The 17,265-nt window shown below is 44.7% G+C and overlaps 1 protein-coding gene across 1 annotated transcript in view; it reads left to right on the top strand.

Annotated features, from left to right (window-relative positions):
• Positions 1-17,265, top strand: part of LMF1 (lipase maturation factor 1) — a gene marked incomplete at its 5' end in the record, with an annotated part of 207,559 nt that overhangs the window by 19,155 nt on the left and 171,139 nt on the right. The window contains one exon of the mRNA XM_082490667.1: positions 6,299-6,309. Within this exon, the coding sequence (XP_082346793.1) occupies positions 6,299-6,309 (11 nt within the window). The remainder of the gene's footprint in view (positions 1-6,298; positions 6,310-17,265) is intronic.

Genomic DNA, 17,265 nt, shown 5'->3' with positions numbered 1-17,265 from the left:
TGGGGTAAAGCCGTCGCACAGGGAGCTGTGTATTCTCTATGGACAGTTAATAACACCCCACTGTTTCCTTTGCACAGACCGTCTCTAGCTTCCAATCGCTTCTGCAAATCGCGGCCGCTGAGAAAATGAGAGCAAAGAAATTATCAGAAGATTATGTGGTTAGTGGCGTGGCTGTGCAGTGTCTGATGTACCACAGGGCTTTGCCAGAGACAGAGACAAGTATTTTTTAATTGGTTATTATCTGGCACATCTAATTGCCAGCTGTATCTAGTATGTAGACTTGGGTATTGATTCCACAGCTGAAGGATTTAGGAAAAGAATGAATAATGTTTTTTTCATTATTTTTTTTTTTTTTTTTTTTTTTTAAAAAAAACGGTAACTTGCCAAGTAGCTTCATGCACCCAGTCTGGTCCAGCACACGTTCATGTTGTTTAACTCATCTAACTTCTCAAACAGCTGTGGTTGGAAAGAATGTTAATGTAGTGATTGGTACAGCTGAAAAGCAATCAGGGGTTAGGGAAGGGTCCAAGCCGTGGTGGGATCCGTGTTTACTAACTTCCCTAAGGATCTTAATCCAGAAATCTAGTCTTGAGAACAGTGTTCGCTACCAGTGGTGCTGGCTCATCGCGGAGCTGGGGTTACTGCACCACCAGAGTTATTTGCCGGGCTGAGCCACGTTACTGGAGAAACGTTCCAGGTCGATCTGGGTAAACAGCAGCTCTGTCCTGGAGAAGGGGAGGTGAGCAACTGCAAAAACAAGCAAGCTCTCCTGGGGGAAGGGTCTGGGGTAGAAAGGAGGTGGAAACTTGTGTTAGAATAACTCATGTCGGTACGAACTTAGTGTAGAAGAAATGACCATGCTTTCACTGAAGCCCATAGCCTTGCTGCAGACCTCATTTAATGGAGTCGCAGAATGGTTGGCAGTGGGGAGACCAACCTTTGGAGAGAGATTAATCAGTGCAATTAAATTATTATTTTTTTTATTTTTTTTTTAATCAAGGAATGGAATTACTGAAATGCAGTTTTCCTGGGATTTTATCTGCCCAGCCCTCTGGCACCAGAAATACAAAATCTTTCTGCTGCTGATCCTGAAAAAGCAGGTTTGCAGCAGTCATTTTGTGCTGCCTCACCATGTGTGTGCACACACCAAATGACCGACCTCTTGCACGCGTTCAAGCCAGTGCTGACCCCTTCGTTTTCCATCAGTATCTGATTCCACTTGCTGGGCACACACTTTTGTTCAACTTTATTTTTGCCTAGGGAAATATATTGATTTCGGCAGGTCGGCCAGCCTGGCGCGGCTCCGGCAGGGCGAAGCGGGGTGGAGGAGCTGCGGTGCTACTGTGGTCGCCGCCTTGGTGCTGGTTCCTGCTCTCACCTCGCCTGCCTTGGACTCGCCGTCTGGCTTGAGGAGCAGCTCGGAGTAGGGTTCCCAAGGCTGCCATTTCAGCAACTGGTTTTGGCGCTGGAAGGATTTAACCAAAGCAAATTTTGCTTGAGTTTGGCAAATTCTGCTGTCGCGTAAGCCAGGGCTTGTAATAATTTTTAGCTTTGGAAACGAGCATGGAGAGAAGAGTTGGCGAGTGCTGGGGCTTAGTTGGGTAATTCACATTTGGTCTCTTAACCAAGCCTGGTTCTCAGCCTTGCAAAGGGGAAAATCAAGTGGTGCTGGGATGGATGGCTTGTAGCCCAGGACTGCCGCTTGCTCGGCGGCAGGGAGAGCCGTGCGGCAGTGCCCGACCACGTCGCGGCTGCATGGGATGGGGCCCGGGTGTGAGCGCCCGGCGCGGCTCCAGGAGGGCGGCCGTGCCGTTCCTCATCCCCTGGTTGGCTCCAGCTCTGCTCGGGCACCTTTCCCAGCACCATGTGCAAACCGAGGAGTAAACCTCATCCTCGAGCGCTCTTTTTTATTTTAATGTTATCCCCGTTCCTTCCATTTAAATGTGGATGTTGTAATTACAGAGCGCAGAATCCCAGTTTTTAGAGATCTGTGACCACAATAAAGTGAATCCAGAAACCAGACGAGTGGTTTCATTTACTACCATTCTAGCTTATTTCCTCCCCCCACGACCGCTGTGCAATACTAAAAGCTTGGCAGCAACTGAAACCAGCTGTCAAAAATGTTTCTTACCCCCACACTTTTAAGTTAATGATGTTCTGAAATTAATGGTGCACTAGACTAATTCTGTCGTCTCGTTTTGATGGACTCTCAGCCTCTTGCAAGCGGTGTTTGCCAACTGGCTTCTTTGTTTTGAGGCAGCGTGCTAAGGAAGTGGATCCCCAGGTGCCCGGTACTGTACGTATATATATATACATGGAAAAGACAGGTTTTTTTCCCCCTGAAGTGTTTACAGCTTTAATTTGGTTGGTATATTGCGGTTCACCAAACAAGCTTTCAGGCACGTAAACCAGTAACTTTTAGGAGCATCATGTGCAAGGCAGCAGTGGATGAGGTTTTCCACTTCTCGGAGCCGGGAGGTGTCAGCCACCATCTCCTCTCTGGTTGTCACATTGTGCTGGAAGTGGCTCCAGCCCCACGCCGGGCAGAGGAGAGGCACAAACCTCGGCGGCGGTGCAGAAAGTGGCCTGTTGTGGTGAGAAGCTGAAGGAGCTGAGTTTGATTAGTTGAGAGAAAGGAAAACTGGGGAAGGAGACAAAGATCTTCAAGCACGTGAAAGCAGCAGAGAGGATGGAAATTAACTGTTCACTGTCTCTGTGTGGACAGGGCAAGAAGCTGTTGGTTTATGTGATGGGAAGATATAGGTTGGACATAAGGAAAAGCCTTCTGAATGTTCATATGGAGGAGCGCTGGGCTGAATACCTGGAGGGGGAGGTACAGTCTCCATCCTGCTTAGACAGGCATCTGGCAGAGGTAATTCTCACACAGTCAGCCCTGTCTTGGGGCCGGCGGATTTTCTGCCCTTTCTATACCTCCATGGCTGAGGCCTTTTTTTCCTTCCCTAATGCAACACCTGGATTTATGGCAGGCAGCTCATCCAACTTTCCCTGTTACTGAAATTTTGGAAGGAAGCTCTTCGCTCTGCCAGTTATGTCCCCGTTTGATTGCCCGCTGTGGTCTGAGGCTGCTGCTGTCTCCTGGGGAGAAGGTCCCCTGCTTCCTCCTCTCCCTGGCTGGGTACCGGAGGGAAGACCGGGCTAGTTAATATGTCACATTTCCATCCTTCACAAGAAGGATTCCCTCCTGATTTCCATTGTGCTGCTGCGGAAGCCTCATTACAGCAGATTTTGGAGCTGTATCCCGATGGCGAATAGAAAATGTGTCTCTACTACCCAAATACCTTTTTCCCCATCCCAAGTTATACAGCCCAGAGCATAAGAGAGATTCATAATGGAGATGAAATCTGACATCTGGGTTCACTTTCCGTAGAGGATGTTCTCCATGGAGAGCAGTGAGAGAAGCTGTTAACACCAGCTGCAGATTAGGGATGCAGCAGGGAATTATCCTGCCTGTGGAAATCAGTTTAGTTGGAAGGATTTTGTGGTGTTGGGCACTGCCGGGCTGTGAATGGTGGGTAGGACTGTTTTCTTGGTTTTTTTTTTTTTTCCCCCTTGGATTATAAATACAGCTGCATTTTCCTAGTAAGCATCAATAGATGTAAAGATACAAGTTCCTGTCTGCATTCTAATACTATTTATTAATAGACTCGAGAATTTTGTCATGTCTTATAGACTTATAAGAGGAATCCCTGTCCCAGACAACTCTTGCATTAAATAATCTGCGTAGCTGTGGGGTAGGTGAGTGGAGAAAGAATGTAAATTTATTGGGCAAGTCTGGCTGATCTGCTTTTCCTCCTCCTTGAGCAAACACAAACCATCATCCCTTATGTTTTGCAAGCAGGAAAAAAAAGATGTGATACAGAAGAGGCAGTGTTTTGTGCTGGGTAGGTTTGGGAGCTCCCTGTTCGTTTGCGCGGCGATGCCTACATGTGGTTTGGAGACGCGGGAAGCTCTTGCAGAGCCGTGTCTTCAAACCCATCTTGGCTCCGCACTGCCTTCGCCACGGGCACTGATGGCGGAAAGTATTTTCATCAGGAGTGATGTAGTTTGATGTAGTTCAAACTATGTTTTGCTATCAGTTTTTGCTTTCCAGGAATATATTTGAGCTAGAATTAATCAGCATTACAATGTGGTGAAAACAATTTAACCCAAATATTTGATGATGTTTATGATTCCCAGCTGATACTTACAGTCTTTCTAAGTGTTACATGAAATTTGCCCGTAATGACAAGTCATGGCTAATGACATTGTTTCTCCAATCAGAGGACAGAAATGACATCACGTTTTAATTTGATTTAGAAAATCTGAATGGAATATACTTTGAATTTGCAAAATTTCTGGGTTTGACAATGTGCAGATCAAAAGTGACTCTGTTGAAATTTGCCAAAAAACCTCAAACCCGCAAAATCAAATCCATGTTTTTACTTGTCATTATCTGTTGGCAATGTTTCAAATGCCAAGGCGGGCAGTAGGAAAAGAAAAAATATCCATTTTTTGGATAAACACTTCTGTTTACTCCATATAAACAAGGAAGAGGACCTTGAAAAGGAAAAATGGTAATTAGGTTCAAACTCTAACATGAAGTCTGCGGGAGCTGGGTACCTGCCTGTTTGTACCTGTAAAAAAAAAACCCAATCCCTGCAAGAAGCCCTGCTGCTTTTATGTATTTGGAGTGGGCCATTTGGTTTGGTTTCCTTGGCATTTGTGTCGCAGGCTTCTTCAGAGAAATAAATTCACAAGTGTTTGCCTGTCATCACATGACAAGTTATGGAGCCTAGATTGATGTAATCAGCAACAGACACACGTCAGAAAACTTAATGTGGTTCAGAAGAATACAATATTTTATTAATTCCTCATTTTGTGTGTGTCTGTGCGTGTGTGTTTTAAATGAGCCTCAGGGGGTTCTTAACTTCTGCCAAGAAATAAGGATAATTCGTACAAGTTTATGTTTAACTGCACCACAACTGTGGTGGAGAATAGTGACGTTAGGTTGCCCTTAATGACAGATATCTTTATAAAGAGCCACTTTTATTAAGAAAGTTAAAACTTGTTGTGCATTTTAAAGTTATTGCTCTCTATACGTCAGTAGCCCTGTATGAAATTGTTGTTAAATATGTAGCAAAATGTTTAGATTGATGGATTGTATAACTATTCGAATGACATGTGTACGAGTATAAAATTTGCACACGTATTGAGGACATTTTCAGTAAGAGCAAATCTTTCTGAAAAATCTTTAAAAAGCCTGGGGTATTTTTTTGTTTTGGGGTTCTGGTTTTGTTTGTTGTTTTTTTTTTTTCTTTTGGTTAATGTAATGCAATATGCTGCAGATACAAATAATAAAGCCCTGATGTGGGATTGAAGCCATAATGGGACTAAACACAAGCTGTCTGTTGTAAAACAGCATCTTAAAACTTGTTAACCTTTGGGTTTTACTTTTAATCGAAACCGGTAATCTTACAGAAAATCACTATGTTGTAGTAAAGGCTAAAAGTAATTTCAATGAGTTAAAAAGGCAAGATAAATGAGGCACCAAATTGTGGCAAAAATTCACATGAAAATGATACAGTAAGTGTGTATTCCTTTGCCCGAGACACTGAGGATGGGTAAGCATCTCGTACACAGCGCTCAGCTAGCAGATGGCATCGTGCTAGACTTTTCTGTATTCAAAAGGGACAAAAACCCAACGAATAGTTCACCAGCGAGAAGTGACTTCTTGCTCTTCAGCAATGTGGACTTCATCAGTGCAGAAGTATGCATTAAGCTTTGTGTTTTTAATAACTTCCGTTGTTGCCTTCTGCCTGGGAAGTGCTTAGCACGGTTTGGAAACCATAAAACCTGGTTAAGCTGCACTATCAACTAGATAGCTCTCTCGGAGGAGTTTCTCATGTCAGAGGGAAGGTGGGGAGCAGCCTTTTGTGACGCTCAGTATTCGCTGTGATTTGGGACTGTGCTGTCTCTTCTGGGTGTGCTGCTTCAGCATCTTTATTGAAAGAAGAGTAACCAGTGTGCTAAAGAGTAACCGGAGTGCTAAATAACAGCTTAATTTGCCCAGAAGCGAATGATTTTGCTCTTCTTGCATTTCCAGGTAACAGATATTTACCATTTAGTGCCTTTGAGTTGCATGTTACATGGTTCGGGCATGTTTCCATACTAATTGACAGATATGTTTTGAAGCTCAAAACATGTGAAGTTTGAAATAAAATTAATATGAGACATAGGTTCCTACAATTGATCAACTGAGATTTTAATTATTTTGCTTTTTCTTCATTTTGTTTTGCAGGTATTCCTTTGGTAAGTGAATAAAAATGAGAAAAAATCTGCAGTAATAATTTATTGATGCATTTGTGGGTATGTAGCTTTTACATTACTCTAGCTTGCTTTCTCTCTCTCTGTCAAATGTTTAAGGTTTGATTGTCCCGATTCTCAACCTTTCACTGAATTTCTTTCTGCCCATATGCCTTTAAGGAGAGGAAAACTGGTGTAAAATCTCTAAACTGAGATTGGAGGAGACTTTGTGGAAGGGTTGCGTAAGTACCAACAGCATCATTAGGGGGGTGACATTAAAGACAAATAGTTCAATAAGCCTGAGGGAGCCAAGCGAAGCGAGGTCTGAAGGACATCCCCTGGGAGGGAACCTGTTCCTCCCAGATTCCGGTTCCCTTTCCACTGGTGATTTCCGTGAACATCAAAAACCTCTTACTCATCTCGTCTGCTTTTCCGCGGGTGTGAGGTGCAGATATTACTCCCTTGGAGGGCTGGAAAGTTGATTCGTGCTTTGCACAGGTTGGGTTTTTTTTTTAAGCATTAAGTACTCAAACCCACAGCCAGAGTCTAAATGGAAAGTTAGAAACCCTGGTAGAAAGCGTTCCTCTCTCTGGGAATATTAGGAAAACTGCTAGTGTACTTCTGATTTTCTGGGAAGTACTGCCGTGGCATAATGTCTTAAAACAGCTTATTTGGTCGTGTCCTCTCATCCCTTCAGCCAGGTGCTCGTGCTGTTGGATGGGTGGGTGGAGAAGGATGCTGCATCCCGTGTGGACGTAAAGGAGATTTGTATTCCCAAGTTGTCACTTGCCAGTCACAAATAGAAATTTGGTTTTTCTAATATTAGGCGCAAGAATAGTTAAAGTTCATTTGTGTCTATGTATTGTGGAGGCTTGCAAAAGTAACGACCAAGGATACCTCCCCTTCTCCTTCAGGGAATTGCATCCGTCTCCTTGTTTACTGATTGATCAATTTAATCAGTTGTAAGTGGGTGTACTAGTTTAGTGCGTGTGGGATCATCCAGATAGTGCTTCACCAAGTGGAGAGGCGGAGGAGTATGGAGAATTGTTTCCACTCCTGTGTGGTTTAAAGAATACTTCCAAATCAGATGTGGATTTTTTAACCAGGTGGACTTTACAATGTGAATCCACACTTTTGTTGGGTTAGTGAGGACACCCATCTTAGTTTTAACACAAGTTGCTCATCTTCTGTGTATGTTTTCCACTATCGCTGATGGTTGTAGAAAAACTGCTTTTTGCAAGTGGTGTTTTATCTTTCTTTGGCCTTTCTTTATGTCCCAACTGGATAGCCACCCTATGAGGATTACTGAAGTCCTTTGTACGCAGTAGGGTCTCTCCCTTCCTTGTTTTTGGCTTAAGGGCTCTTCTGAATAAGATGAATGAGATGTAAATCTTGAGTTACTTTTGTTAGAATACAGGAAAACCACAATATTTTTGTTATAATATAGCTGAAACAACAACATTGTCATCCATTGCTGTAGAAGTACATTAAATATTGCTGAGCTCTGGAAGCCTTATTCTTTGGTAGCATGTACTTCAAAGCAAGATCTTAAAAAAAAAATTCCTGGAGAGATCTTTGTAAATGCTGACTGTTTCCTATTCCCCTTCAGGAAGTGTGCTTTTTTTGATACATCTTAGGATGGATTTTGGTAGCCTCTATTAAAACTGCAGGCTGTCCCTATGAATTTTAAAGAACTCCAAAGTCTGGAAATAACAACAAGCTGTTAGGCCAAATGGGATCAACCGGTATTGCCACAGGTTTTGCTCTTTGCTCTTACTCCTGTCAGGTAACGGTTATTAAAAACACTCCTCACTTCAGGGAATGAACTGCGAAACAGCCGTGCAGGAGCTCTCACAGCGCAAAACACCGGCCGCGTTGGACTATTTATCTTTGAGAGGTGAAGAGGTGCTCTGCGACGCAAATCCTGGAGCGGGCGCCAGCCAAGGGGTTCGCGCTGTTGTGAAATTAGCCGAGCTGTAATAACTTCTCAGCTTTACTTATTGTTATTCGGGTATAAATTTGGCTTTAGATGTAGCGTGGCATGTTTCAGTGACCGTGCAGCGGTTTTACATTGGGTCCCTCCCCATGGATAGGCACAGCTCAGGCGTCTTCCTGGCCGGGAGACGGGAGCGCCAGACTGGATGTTCCCTTTTCCTCCCTGTTTTTGGCAGCGCAGTGCTCTGGTTGCTGAGCGTGGACTGTGCTCCAGTGGGACTGCTCGTTGGCTGGAGTACACTGGATTGCTTTGGTCCTTCCTAGCTGACTGAGGCTGCCGGGAGTCTTGGGGCAGTGGGCGATGGATGGGTGGGTGGGTGGATGGATGGATGTGGTGCCTGTCCTCGGTGGAGCATACCTGCAGGGCCAGCAGCCAGGCTGCTCCTGGAGAGCTGAGCTTTTGTGGCAACTTCGTCCTCAGCCTAAATCTCCTCCTTGAGTTTTGGTGTACCAAGGCCTTTCCTCCATGGCCCCTTCAAGCCCCTTTCTAGGTGCCTTGGTGACCTGTGCATGCCACTACGAGCCAACTGGCCTCGCTCAGCACCCTTGGTCCTGTCTCAGCTCCAGAAACGGCAGGTCTCCCTCTCTGTGAAGGTAGCAACTGTGGTGTTGGGGCTAGAAAGAACTAGCAAGGTCAACTTGTTATTTTTTCCTTCTTTAAGATTAAGGACATCTTTTGTTTTGCCTTAGAATGAGACCAGAGCTGCTTCAGCAGATTTGTGGTGTTGACAGCTTTGCTGTTTCTGACCCTTTCTGAGCAAGGATGCGCTCTCCGAGAGCACTGGTTCCTGATGATGCTTCAGTCTGACATATCCCCAAGGACATTTTTTTTTGCCCAGTGGAAGCCTGATTTAATATAGTGATTTATTATCTTTGTTCTAACAGAGACTTCGAAAAAGATGATGCTCTTTTACAGGCTTTCTTGTCCTCTTTCTTCTGCTCTGCCTTATTATTGTCTTAAATAGCGCCAGATATTCAGAAGAGAGTTTGATGGCCCTAAGTCTGTCCTGAGATATTGGTCAAATGAGATACCAGAGGGGAGCTACGCAGAGCTGCAGAAAAGCTGCAAAGATCACGTGAGTTGTAATGGACAGCCTCATCTCTCTGTAAAGTAAAAATCCAGGTGTGGTGTGGGAAAATGACGTAACTGTCCGGGGAGATTCTGACTCCACATCGTCACCTCCATGGCCGTCAGATACCTCTCAGAGCAGCAATCTGGATTCCCAGCAAGGAACACGCAGAATAGACAGAAGAGCATCTGTTTACCTTTTGGCTATCAATGGGATCATTAAACAGAAAGGATTGAGAAGCAGCTGATCTTATTTGACTCTTGATGCACAAAAGTGTCCTATTTGGAGCCAAAGCAAATGTTTCCTTGGGGATCGTTCCGGAGAGCCTTGCTTCTGCACTCTTTGCAGGCCAACTGTATGGCTAGAATTAGAAGCATATTTTAAAAATAAGAGCTTTTTTTTTCCCCTTCTTACAGTAAACTTTCTTGTAAATTTTGGGGTGGAGAGAAGACAATCACTGAAGGTTGAATTCAAGTCCTAGTTTTTTTCCATTATCCGTAAACTTGGAATAAGCAAATAATTTAGTTCATACCCATACCTGCCCCCTAATTTTATATTGCATCTATTATCTCAGAATTTGAGATGAAGTGTGTTTTGATTAGAAGTAGAATAAAAAGTTGAGAGCCGAGTGTACGTAATTCTCCATTACTTGTTAAATCCTCACTCTTTACTTCAATGCAAATTGTTCCAAGGAGGATTTTCTCTTAAAAGGTCTTCAGGGATCTTGAATTTTAGATGTGCATTGACATAAAATTAAATGCTAGAGTGCACAGCTGGGGTTCTGGCGTTTGCTGTACAAGATTGAGGTGTTTCTCCTTTGCGAGGGCATGTTTCCACAGAGTGGGCGAAGTTTTCATATTAGTTGCGCTACACTAGTGAGCAGCGCTGCGGTCATGGAAGAAAATGAGAGTAAGTCGAAATCAGTGAGGTCAAACTTCACTAGTGCAGATCCAAAGCGAAGTGTACTGCCATGGGGCTGTGTCTGGGCTGAACCAGATCTCACCCGCTGATTCCTGCAGACCCATGTGCAGCGTCTGCATGGTGGGTGTGAGGATGCCCAAGTGTAAGAGAATTCGCTGGCAGAGGTTTGCTTCCTCGCGTGGCAGCACGTAAGTATCCTGCTAGCACCCGGTGGCACTTGTTACTCCGGTAGCTCACTGTACAGACGGCGTGTGGGAGAGACACTGGCAGCGGGACGTGGAGGACGGGTTGGTCTGTGCTATTCCTGGGGAACTTTATTCTGTTCACAGCAGGAGACCGGGGAGCCGCGGCGCGAGCGTCCCAGCAAGCCCCTGGGAATCGCTGCGGGGTTGGACACCCAGATGGCCATAGGCTGCTATTTATTCATCCTCCCCCCATGCCGAGATGGGAGGGACGGGGTTGCTTACCGACTGTTCCTGTTCCTGGCTAATATTGTGATCTGCTGCTCCCATTTCTCGTGTAAGAGTGGGAAACTTTTCTCTCTGTCTTATTAAATCTATTTTTCAAGCTGTCACTTAACCAGGTCTAGTGACAGAGTCGGATGTTTATGTGGCCCTGGACACTTGAACTCTGGTGTTTTCAATCACAACAGCACCTTTTGCCAGCCGTTGTGAATTAAATACTCCTCGTGACCTTTTACCCTCGCCGCTCTTAAATTCATGCTTTAAAAACAGCTTAATGAGGGGTTTACTGGCCCAATTGGAAGTTTTTATTAAAACCTATTAGTGTGCTAGAGTAGCCTGCCTGAAGGAAACGATTAGCCCAAAGCAACTAAACTCGGAGCTGGCCCTTAGCCACACCAGGTTTTCACTAAACTGTTTCCAGACCCACGTTAACCCTAACACTGCAGCTTGCATGGTATTCATATCCTCTGCTTTAATTTATAGCTTGTCTGATTCTCTCCCCAGCCTTTCTCAATGTTCACGAAAGCATTTTGTTTTAATGTAATTAGAACTGTGTTAAAGGGCAACATGCCTTCGTTCAGGCCTGACTCGTTTGAGAACCTCAATTAAGTGGAAGGGTTCCCCCCCCAAAGTCCTCTGCTGATGCTGCCCGGGGAAGGAGCTGCCCTATAAGACGGGGTTGTGGAGCCCACTTGGACAAAGCCATGATGCTCCCGGGGCGCAGGTTAAGCTTCCCGTGAGGAGCATCCCAGCATCGACTCAGTGATGCAGCTGCATTGGCTGAGCACCCCAGGGTTTGAAATGAAGCTGTGTTATCTGGAGGACACAGACTTCGGGATAGCACGCTGGAGCTGGAGGGTGGAAATCCCAGCTGGCTTCTGCTGCTAACTTCCCGTTGGATCTTAGCTTGTTTGCTCTAAGTCCGTATTTTATATTGAAACCTGGGCCAGTGGTTCTTGCCCATCTTAAAAATAGCGTGTACAATGCTACTGACGCCCTGTAGCCACTGTCTTTGTGTTCTTGTGCTCCTGTCTCCATGCACCCGAGAAAAGCAGTCCAGAGCTCCTACGTGTTAAGAAAATTGCTGTAGTAAGTCCCATGCCCCAAAAGTGCTGGGCAACTCTCAACTTTGTATGTATTCCCTCCCCATCCTCATGCCTGGCTGCTTGGCCTGGCTGCTTGTCCAGGCTTCCTGCAATGTCTCCTGAAACACAAGGTCTTTGGAGAAGGGACTTCCAGTTCTTTTTTTATATATATATATTTATATATATATATTTATATATATTTATTTTTATATATATTTATTTATACATGCATTTATATTTTTATATATATATATATTTGGCACAGTAGCTTGCCTGTTTGTATATGTCTGCAACTGCTGAACTGAAGGCATGAAATAATACAAAACTTCTAAGCTGTATTTAATGTTTTGCTGGTGGTTTTCTTTGTTGTCTGGCTGCTCAAATGACTGTCCATATGTTAATGGTACGTCTCCAAAGTAACGATACATCACCCAGGGGGTCACCGATATATGTGCCGAATGCATTTGTTGGGCTTTATGTTTTTTGTTGCTAACCTGTAATCAGGGAAGGCAAGTTGAGGAGTGAGACACAGACTCTCGCTTGCAAAACCTTGGTTTAGCCTGCAAAGAAGCCAGATTCCCCCATTATAAGATTACAGATAGTAAGTATCAAAATTAATGGAAAAAAAACAGGGAGTTGCCCATGTAGCAACTAGGCTGCTGTTTAAGTGACAAAGGTTTAGGTTCTGGGATGCATTTTGAGCATCATAAAGTGATTTTCCGTAAATGAAGCACAAAACAAAAAGCAACTGGTCCCCCTCCACACCACGCGTTTCCCGAGTGTCACCTCCTGTCTTTATTTTTGCTGGCATATGGATGCACCAACCTTGGGAGGTGCCTTTTAAAAAGAATGTTTAAGGAAAAATCTGCCATTAAAGTTATTACTGTAAAGTAGTGCCTTTGATTGCGGCAATTATGCAAATGATTTTAAGGGATAAAATACTTCTTAACAAGGACTGATGTAAATGATGGTGCTGGAATGAGCGCATAACTTCTTCAAACAAGATCTTGCCATGCAAGTAATTTTCTTTCAGCCGTTTGCCATGTTGCCTGGATGTCGACCTGTGTAACCGATGACCGGCCTGCGGATGTGATTTTATTTTCTCTTAATACAGGAATGTAAGTGGGTGGAATGGGAACGCTGGTCTTGCAGAAACTGGGAAACCCTTTCCCTAAGCAAATTGTTTCTCCACAGCTCTTGTGACTGACTTTTGTCCTCGCCTTAACAAAAAGGAAACAAACAAAAATGCCTTTTTGCAGGCAGAGATTTTCCTTGGAAAAAGGCGAGTTGGACTGGGTGACGAGCAGGAGTGGAGCTCTCCTGCATCGAGACTCTTGCCTTAACGCGTTGCCAAAGTTAAGTTAAATGGAATTTCCTCCAGTATTAGTTTTAAAGCAGAGAAGTTGGAGCTTTGTCTTCCGTGGTTTGGAAAAACATTGACCACAGTTAGACGGCAAGGATCTGTTGTTGGTGTGGCTGAGAGACTTATCTCCTGCTTCAGACTGCGGTGCTTAAATTAAGCTTTTAGCTCTTGGTGGAGCAGAAATGCAGTGCTGCACAGTGCATGGCATCAGGTATGAGAAGGTTTACCGTTTCAGTTCAAATTATTCCCAAAAAGTGTCTACGGAGAGTCAGTGCCTCGAGTTCGGACTAGGTCAAGGATGTTCTCCCCATATTATGGATTCGTTGTCATTGCCCCCCCCTGCTGCTGGCATATAAAGGCATAAAAGCCGAAAGCCTTTATCAGGTCATTACAGTGAGTAGTCGTGGACGTAGAGCAGTGTGGCAGGGTGCCCGCAGGTGACGTGAGCACCGTTTGTGCTCTGCCAGGTAGTTGAATTGCTGCATCCCTTTGAAACCTGGGCATTAAAGCTGTGGTGGAAATGCAAAATGCGTGCGCATGTGTTCTCATTGGTGAGGTGCCTAGTCTGCCCGAAAACCCGCGTTGAGGGGAGAAAGCTGCAGGAATTAAAAGATATAACAGCAGGAAAAAAAAAAAAAAAGAGGTCTTGATGGCCTGGTAGCACTGATGTCATGTACGGGTGTTGGGATGCTGTGGGTTACAGGGTATTTTGTTCAGTGTGTGCTTCAAAAACGGGCACAGCCTGCACGAGGACGCCGCAGCCCCTCTCTTTGCCAGCAGCGGCCACAGGCAGCCCCCTTGTTCGGTCGGCGTCGGGCTCGCACGCGAGCGCTGCGTCTCCGGCCGGCGCTTGGATGCTATCACGCAGATCGAGCTGTGGTGCCCAGTTTGACTGGAGCAGGTGTAGTAATTTGCAATTATAATCACGGCTTCTGGTTTTGCAACTCTGTGCAAATAGCAAGGGTATTGTATTCAAAGCTTCATAACCTCCACCTTTTCTCCTGAAATGTGTTGTCCACTTTTTGGGTGCTTTTTGTCCTTTATAAGAAAAGGATTTAATGTGCTTAGGGCAATGATGTTAATATCTGCTTAGGTTTTTATCCTCTTAAGAAGATTCTAACGAAAGAAAATGTGTATGTGTATTTATTTTAAATCTGGACGTCTTGGTACTGAGGGAAGGACAATGCAGTTCGATTAACTTTAATTGCTGTAAGTATGTAAGAGTCAGCTATTCACAGGTATACCTGAACAGTTTGGTACTGGCACTGGGTTCGCTTGTGTGCATTATAAAGCCAGCACTTGTTCTCCTTATCTTGCGTTAACGTCTCTGTTATCTGCTGTCCTGAGCTTATGCTGGATTTGTGTTAAGCTTTTCCGTTAAACGTGGGACTTGGTGCAGTGTTCCCAGTTTGCGGCTTCCTGTGCAAAAGCAAAAACAAGACTAGGGTTAATAAAAGTGCCAGCTCACTTCTTTCTTTAAAAAAAAAAAAAAAATCTTTATAGTAGCCTTTTCATAGAGAGGTGCATCTGAACAAAGGCACTGGCTCAGATCATGCTCAAATTTTTGAGGACGATTTGACTTATGTCCAAACATCCCAGCTTGGACTGATTGCTACTTGTTTGTGTAAAAAAAAGAAGGCATTTCTTTTGCCAAAGGATCCTAAAGGCTTGTTCCAAACTCACGGTAGCCAAGGGAAATGCTGCCCACCGCCGAAAGGCTGCCACCGCTCGGGGTGAGGTTTAGCACTAATAATGCACGGGGATGGTGCACAGTGTGAGACGGGGTAACCCGAACACAATGCCCACTTGTTCGGGGGGGTTTAAGGAGGTCAAATGTGATTACCCAGTTGGAGTGTGGCCGGGAGAGGGTGACTAATTCCCCCAGTCCTTCAGAAAAGCCTGTGGGAATTTTAACGACCCCAGCCATAAGATCCTCAGTTTTGCGCATCACTCAGAAAAGCAGCGCTCCACCTGCCCAGCCCTGCTGTGACCCTGGCTCTGCTCGGATTCGGGACCCGTTCGGCAGCGAGGAGGGACGGGGACGTGTGGCACGGGCGAGAGTGCCATCTGGAGAGCTACCATGCGTGTCCTACAGCACAGAGGGGTTTCTGAGAGGTAACCAGGCAGGTATGACCGCTCTGACCTTGCTCACGTTGGGGGTTAGCAAGAGGTTGCAGCGGTTGCACAGACTGTTGGGAGTTGTTGCTTCTCCCTCTTTTGGTTCTTCCTATTTAATTGTGCAAAAGAATGAATTTTCCATCTGCAAAACTGGAGCAAAGTCTTTCAGCCAGGCTAGCTTCGTACAATGGCCACAAAATCGTTCCTGTAAATACTGTGCTGGGCCATTATTTTTTCCTTTTGCTCTATTTTAAAAAAAACAAAACTCGGGCAACTGTTGGAAATAGGGTTTTGTTAAGCGTTTAAGGCAATTGCAGAGGACACGGACTTTATTTAATGTCCTCACCTCATTTATGGGTTACTGCTGGGTTTTCTGCTTCTGAATAGTACCTTCTTTCTGGCCGTAGCGCTCACCTGTGTGTTATCCTCTTTGAAGGATCTTGAGCGTGCTGCTGCGAGCTGCCGAGCAAGGGTAATGGCACTCTTGTTGTCCCCGCGGTATTTGCCAGTTGTCACAAATGCCAAGAGTCAGCACAGCCCAGGCATTGCCCATCACCTTGGTTTTAATGTGCAGAAAGCAGTCAGTTCTAGGGAATATGTCTTGTAAGCCAGAAGGCCAACATAAAAGCATAATACACCTCAAAAGTGGGAGATTAGTAGAGTTTTTCCTGATTTTTAGCAAGAAAGACAAGTTGGGGAGAATCCAGTGAAAACAATGGATTAGCTCCATGACAGCGTTGGCTTCAACAGGCTGACACTTCTCAGCAAGGCGCTATTTAAATTCGTTGTGATATCGCCAGGCTTTTGATGGAAGGAGGATGAGAGATGGGCAGAGTTGTCTTCAAGGCATGCTTCGATCAAAAGTTCAAGTCTGGCATGGGAGAACAAGTTTTATTTTTATTTTTCTATTTTTCTTGAAGTTAAATAAACCTTGATGTGCAGAATAACCCCTGAAAAATAATAATAAACTGAAGGACATCCAAGGAACGGCTGCTGTTTTTATTTTTCATTAACCACACTGTCATTTCTAACGTGCATCTGATTTATCTATGGCTGGTTAACCATTCAGATGCCCTTTTTCTGACCTGATACATATCACATAAAAATTTTATGGCACTAATTTATAGAGGATGATTACAGCTCTGAATGTAAAGTTTTGGAGCACCGTTCTTCTTGGGGATGGTGAGTCTTTGCTTGGTGTTCCTGAGGTATATGGTAGAATTACAAATTAAAGGGTTGAGGTCTTGGGACTTGACATCTCTGGGCAGCAGAAGGAAGTTGTGTGTGAGCTCTGAGGAAGGTCAGTGAGAGTCTGGGCCCTTTTTAAGGAATCCAGCTCTATCGGGATTATTCTTCATCCTCCCTTTATTGTAGATTTGATCCGGAGTGTAGAAGTTTGAGTGGAAGTCCATAGATTTTGGATGTTTCCCATCAGGAATGTTTGATGAGCAGAAACGCACGGCAGTTTGGGTCAGGTTAAATGATTTAGATCTTTTGACTTTTTTTTTTAATCAGTCGAAGGATTTAAAAAGCTCTTTGGAGAATCAGCAGCAGACCTGCGCCGTGCTCCGAGTGCCTCTGTGCTGCTCAAACACAGGTGTGGAGGGAGCAGAGGTGACAGCATTGCAACAGCAACGGCATTTTGAAAAGAGGAAGAACGCTTCAGTGTTCCTGCCCATTTGCATCCGGTACTAACTTTTTTTGGCCGTGCATTAAAAACCAGTATTAGTCCATTGACTTGACCAATAAAACAAAGGGCCGGTTTCAGCACACATATCCCAGTGTGCGCTCATCTCTTCTTATTGTCTCCTTTTGCTTGCTGGGTGGAGGAGGAGTGGTACGTGGGTTGTGGGTTTTTTCCTTCTTTTCAGTCGTCTTTCTAAGGGTATTTATTTGGCCGTTCGATACTACTGAGGGCTAAAGAGGTTAACGTATTTATGCTGGCA

The sequence above is a fragment of the Vanellus vanellus genome, assembly GCF_965231255.1.
Source record: "Vanellus vanellus genome assembly, chromosome: 14".
NCBI classification, from domain to species: Eukaryota; Metazoa; Chordata; class Aves; order Charadriiformes; family Charadriidae; genus Vanellus; species Vanellus vanellus.
Note: the sequence above shows the minus strand (reverse complement) of the source record. Positions and strands in the feature narration are given on the sequence as shown.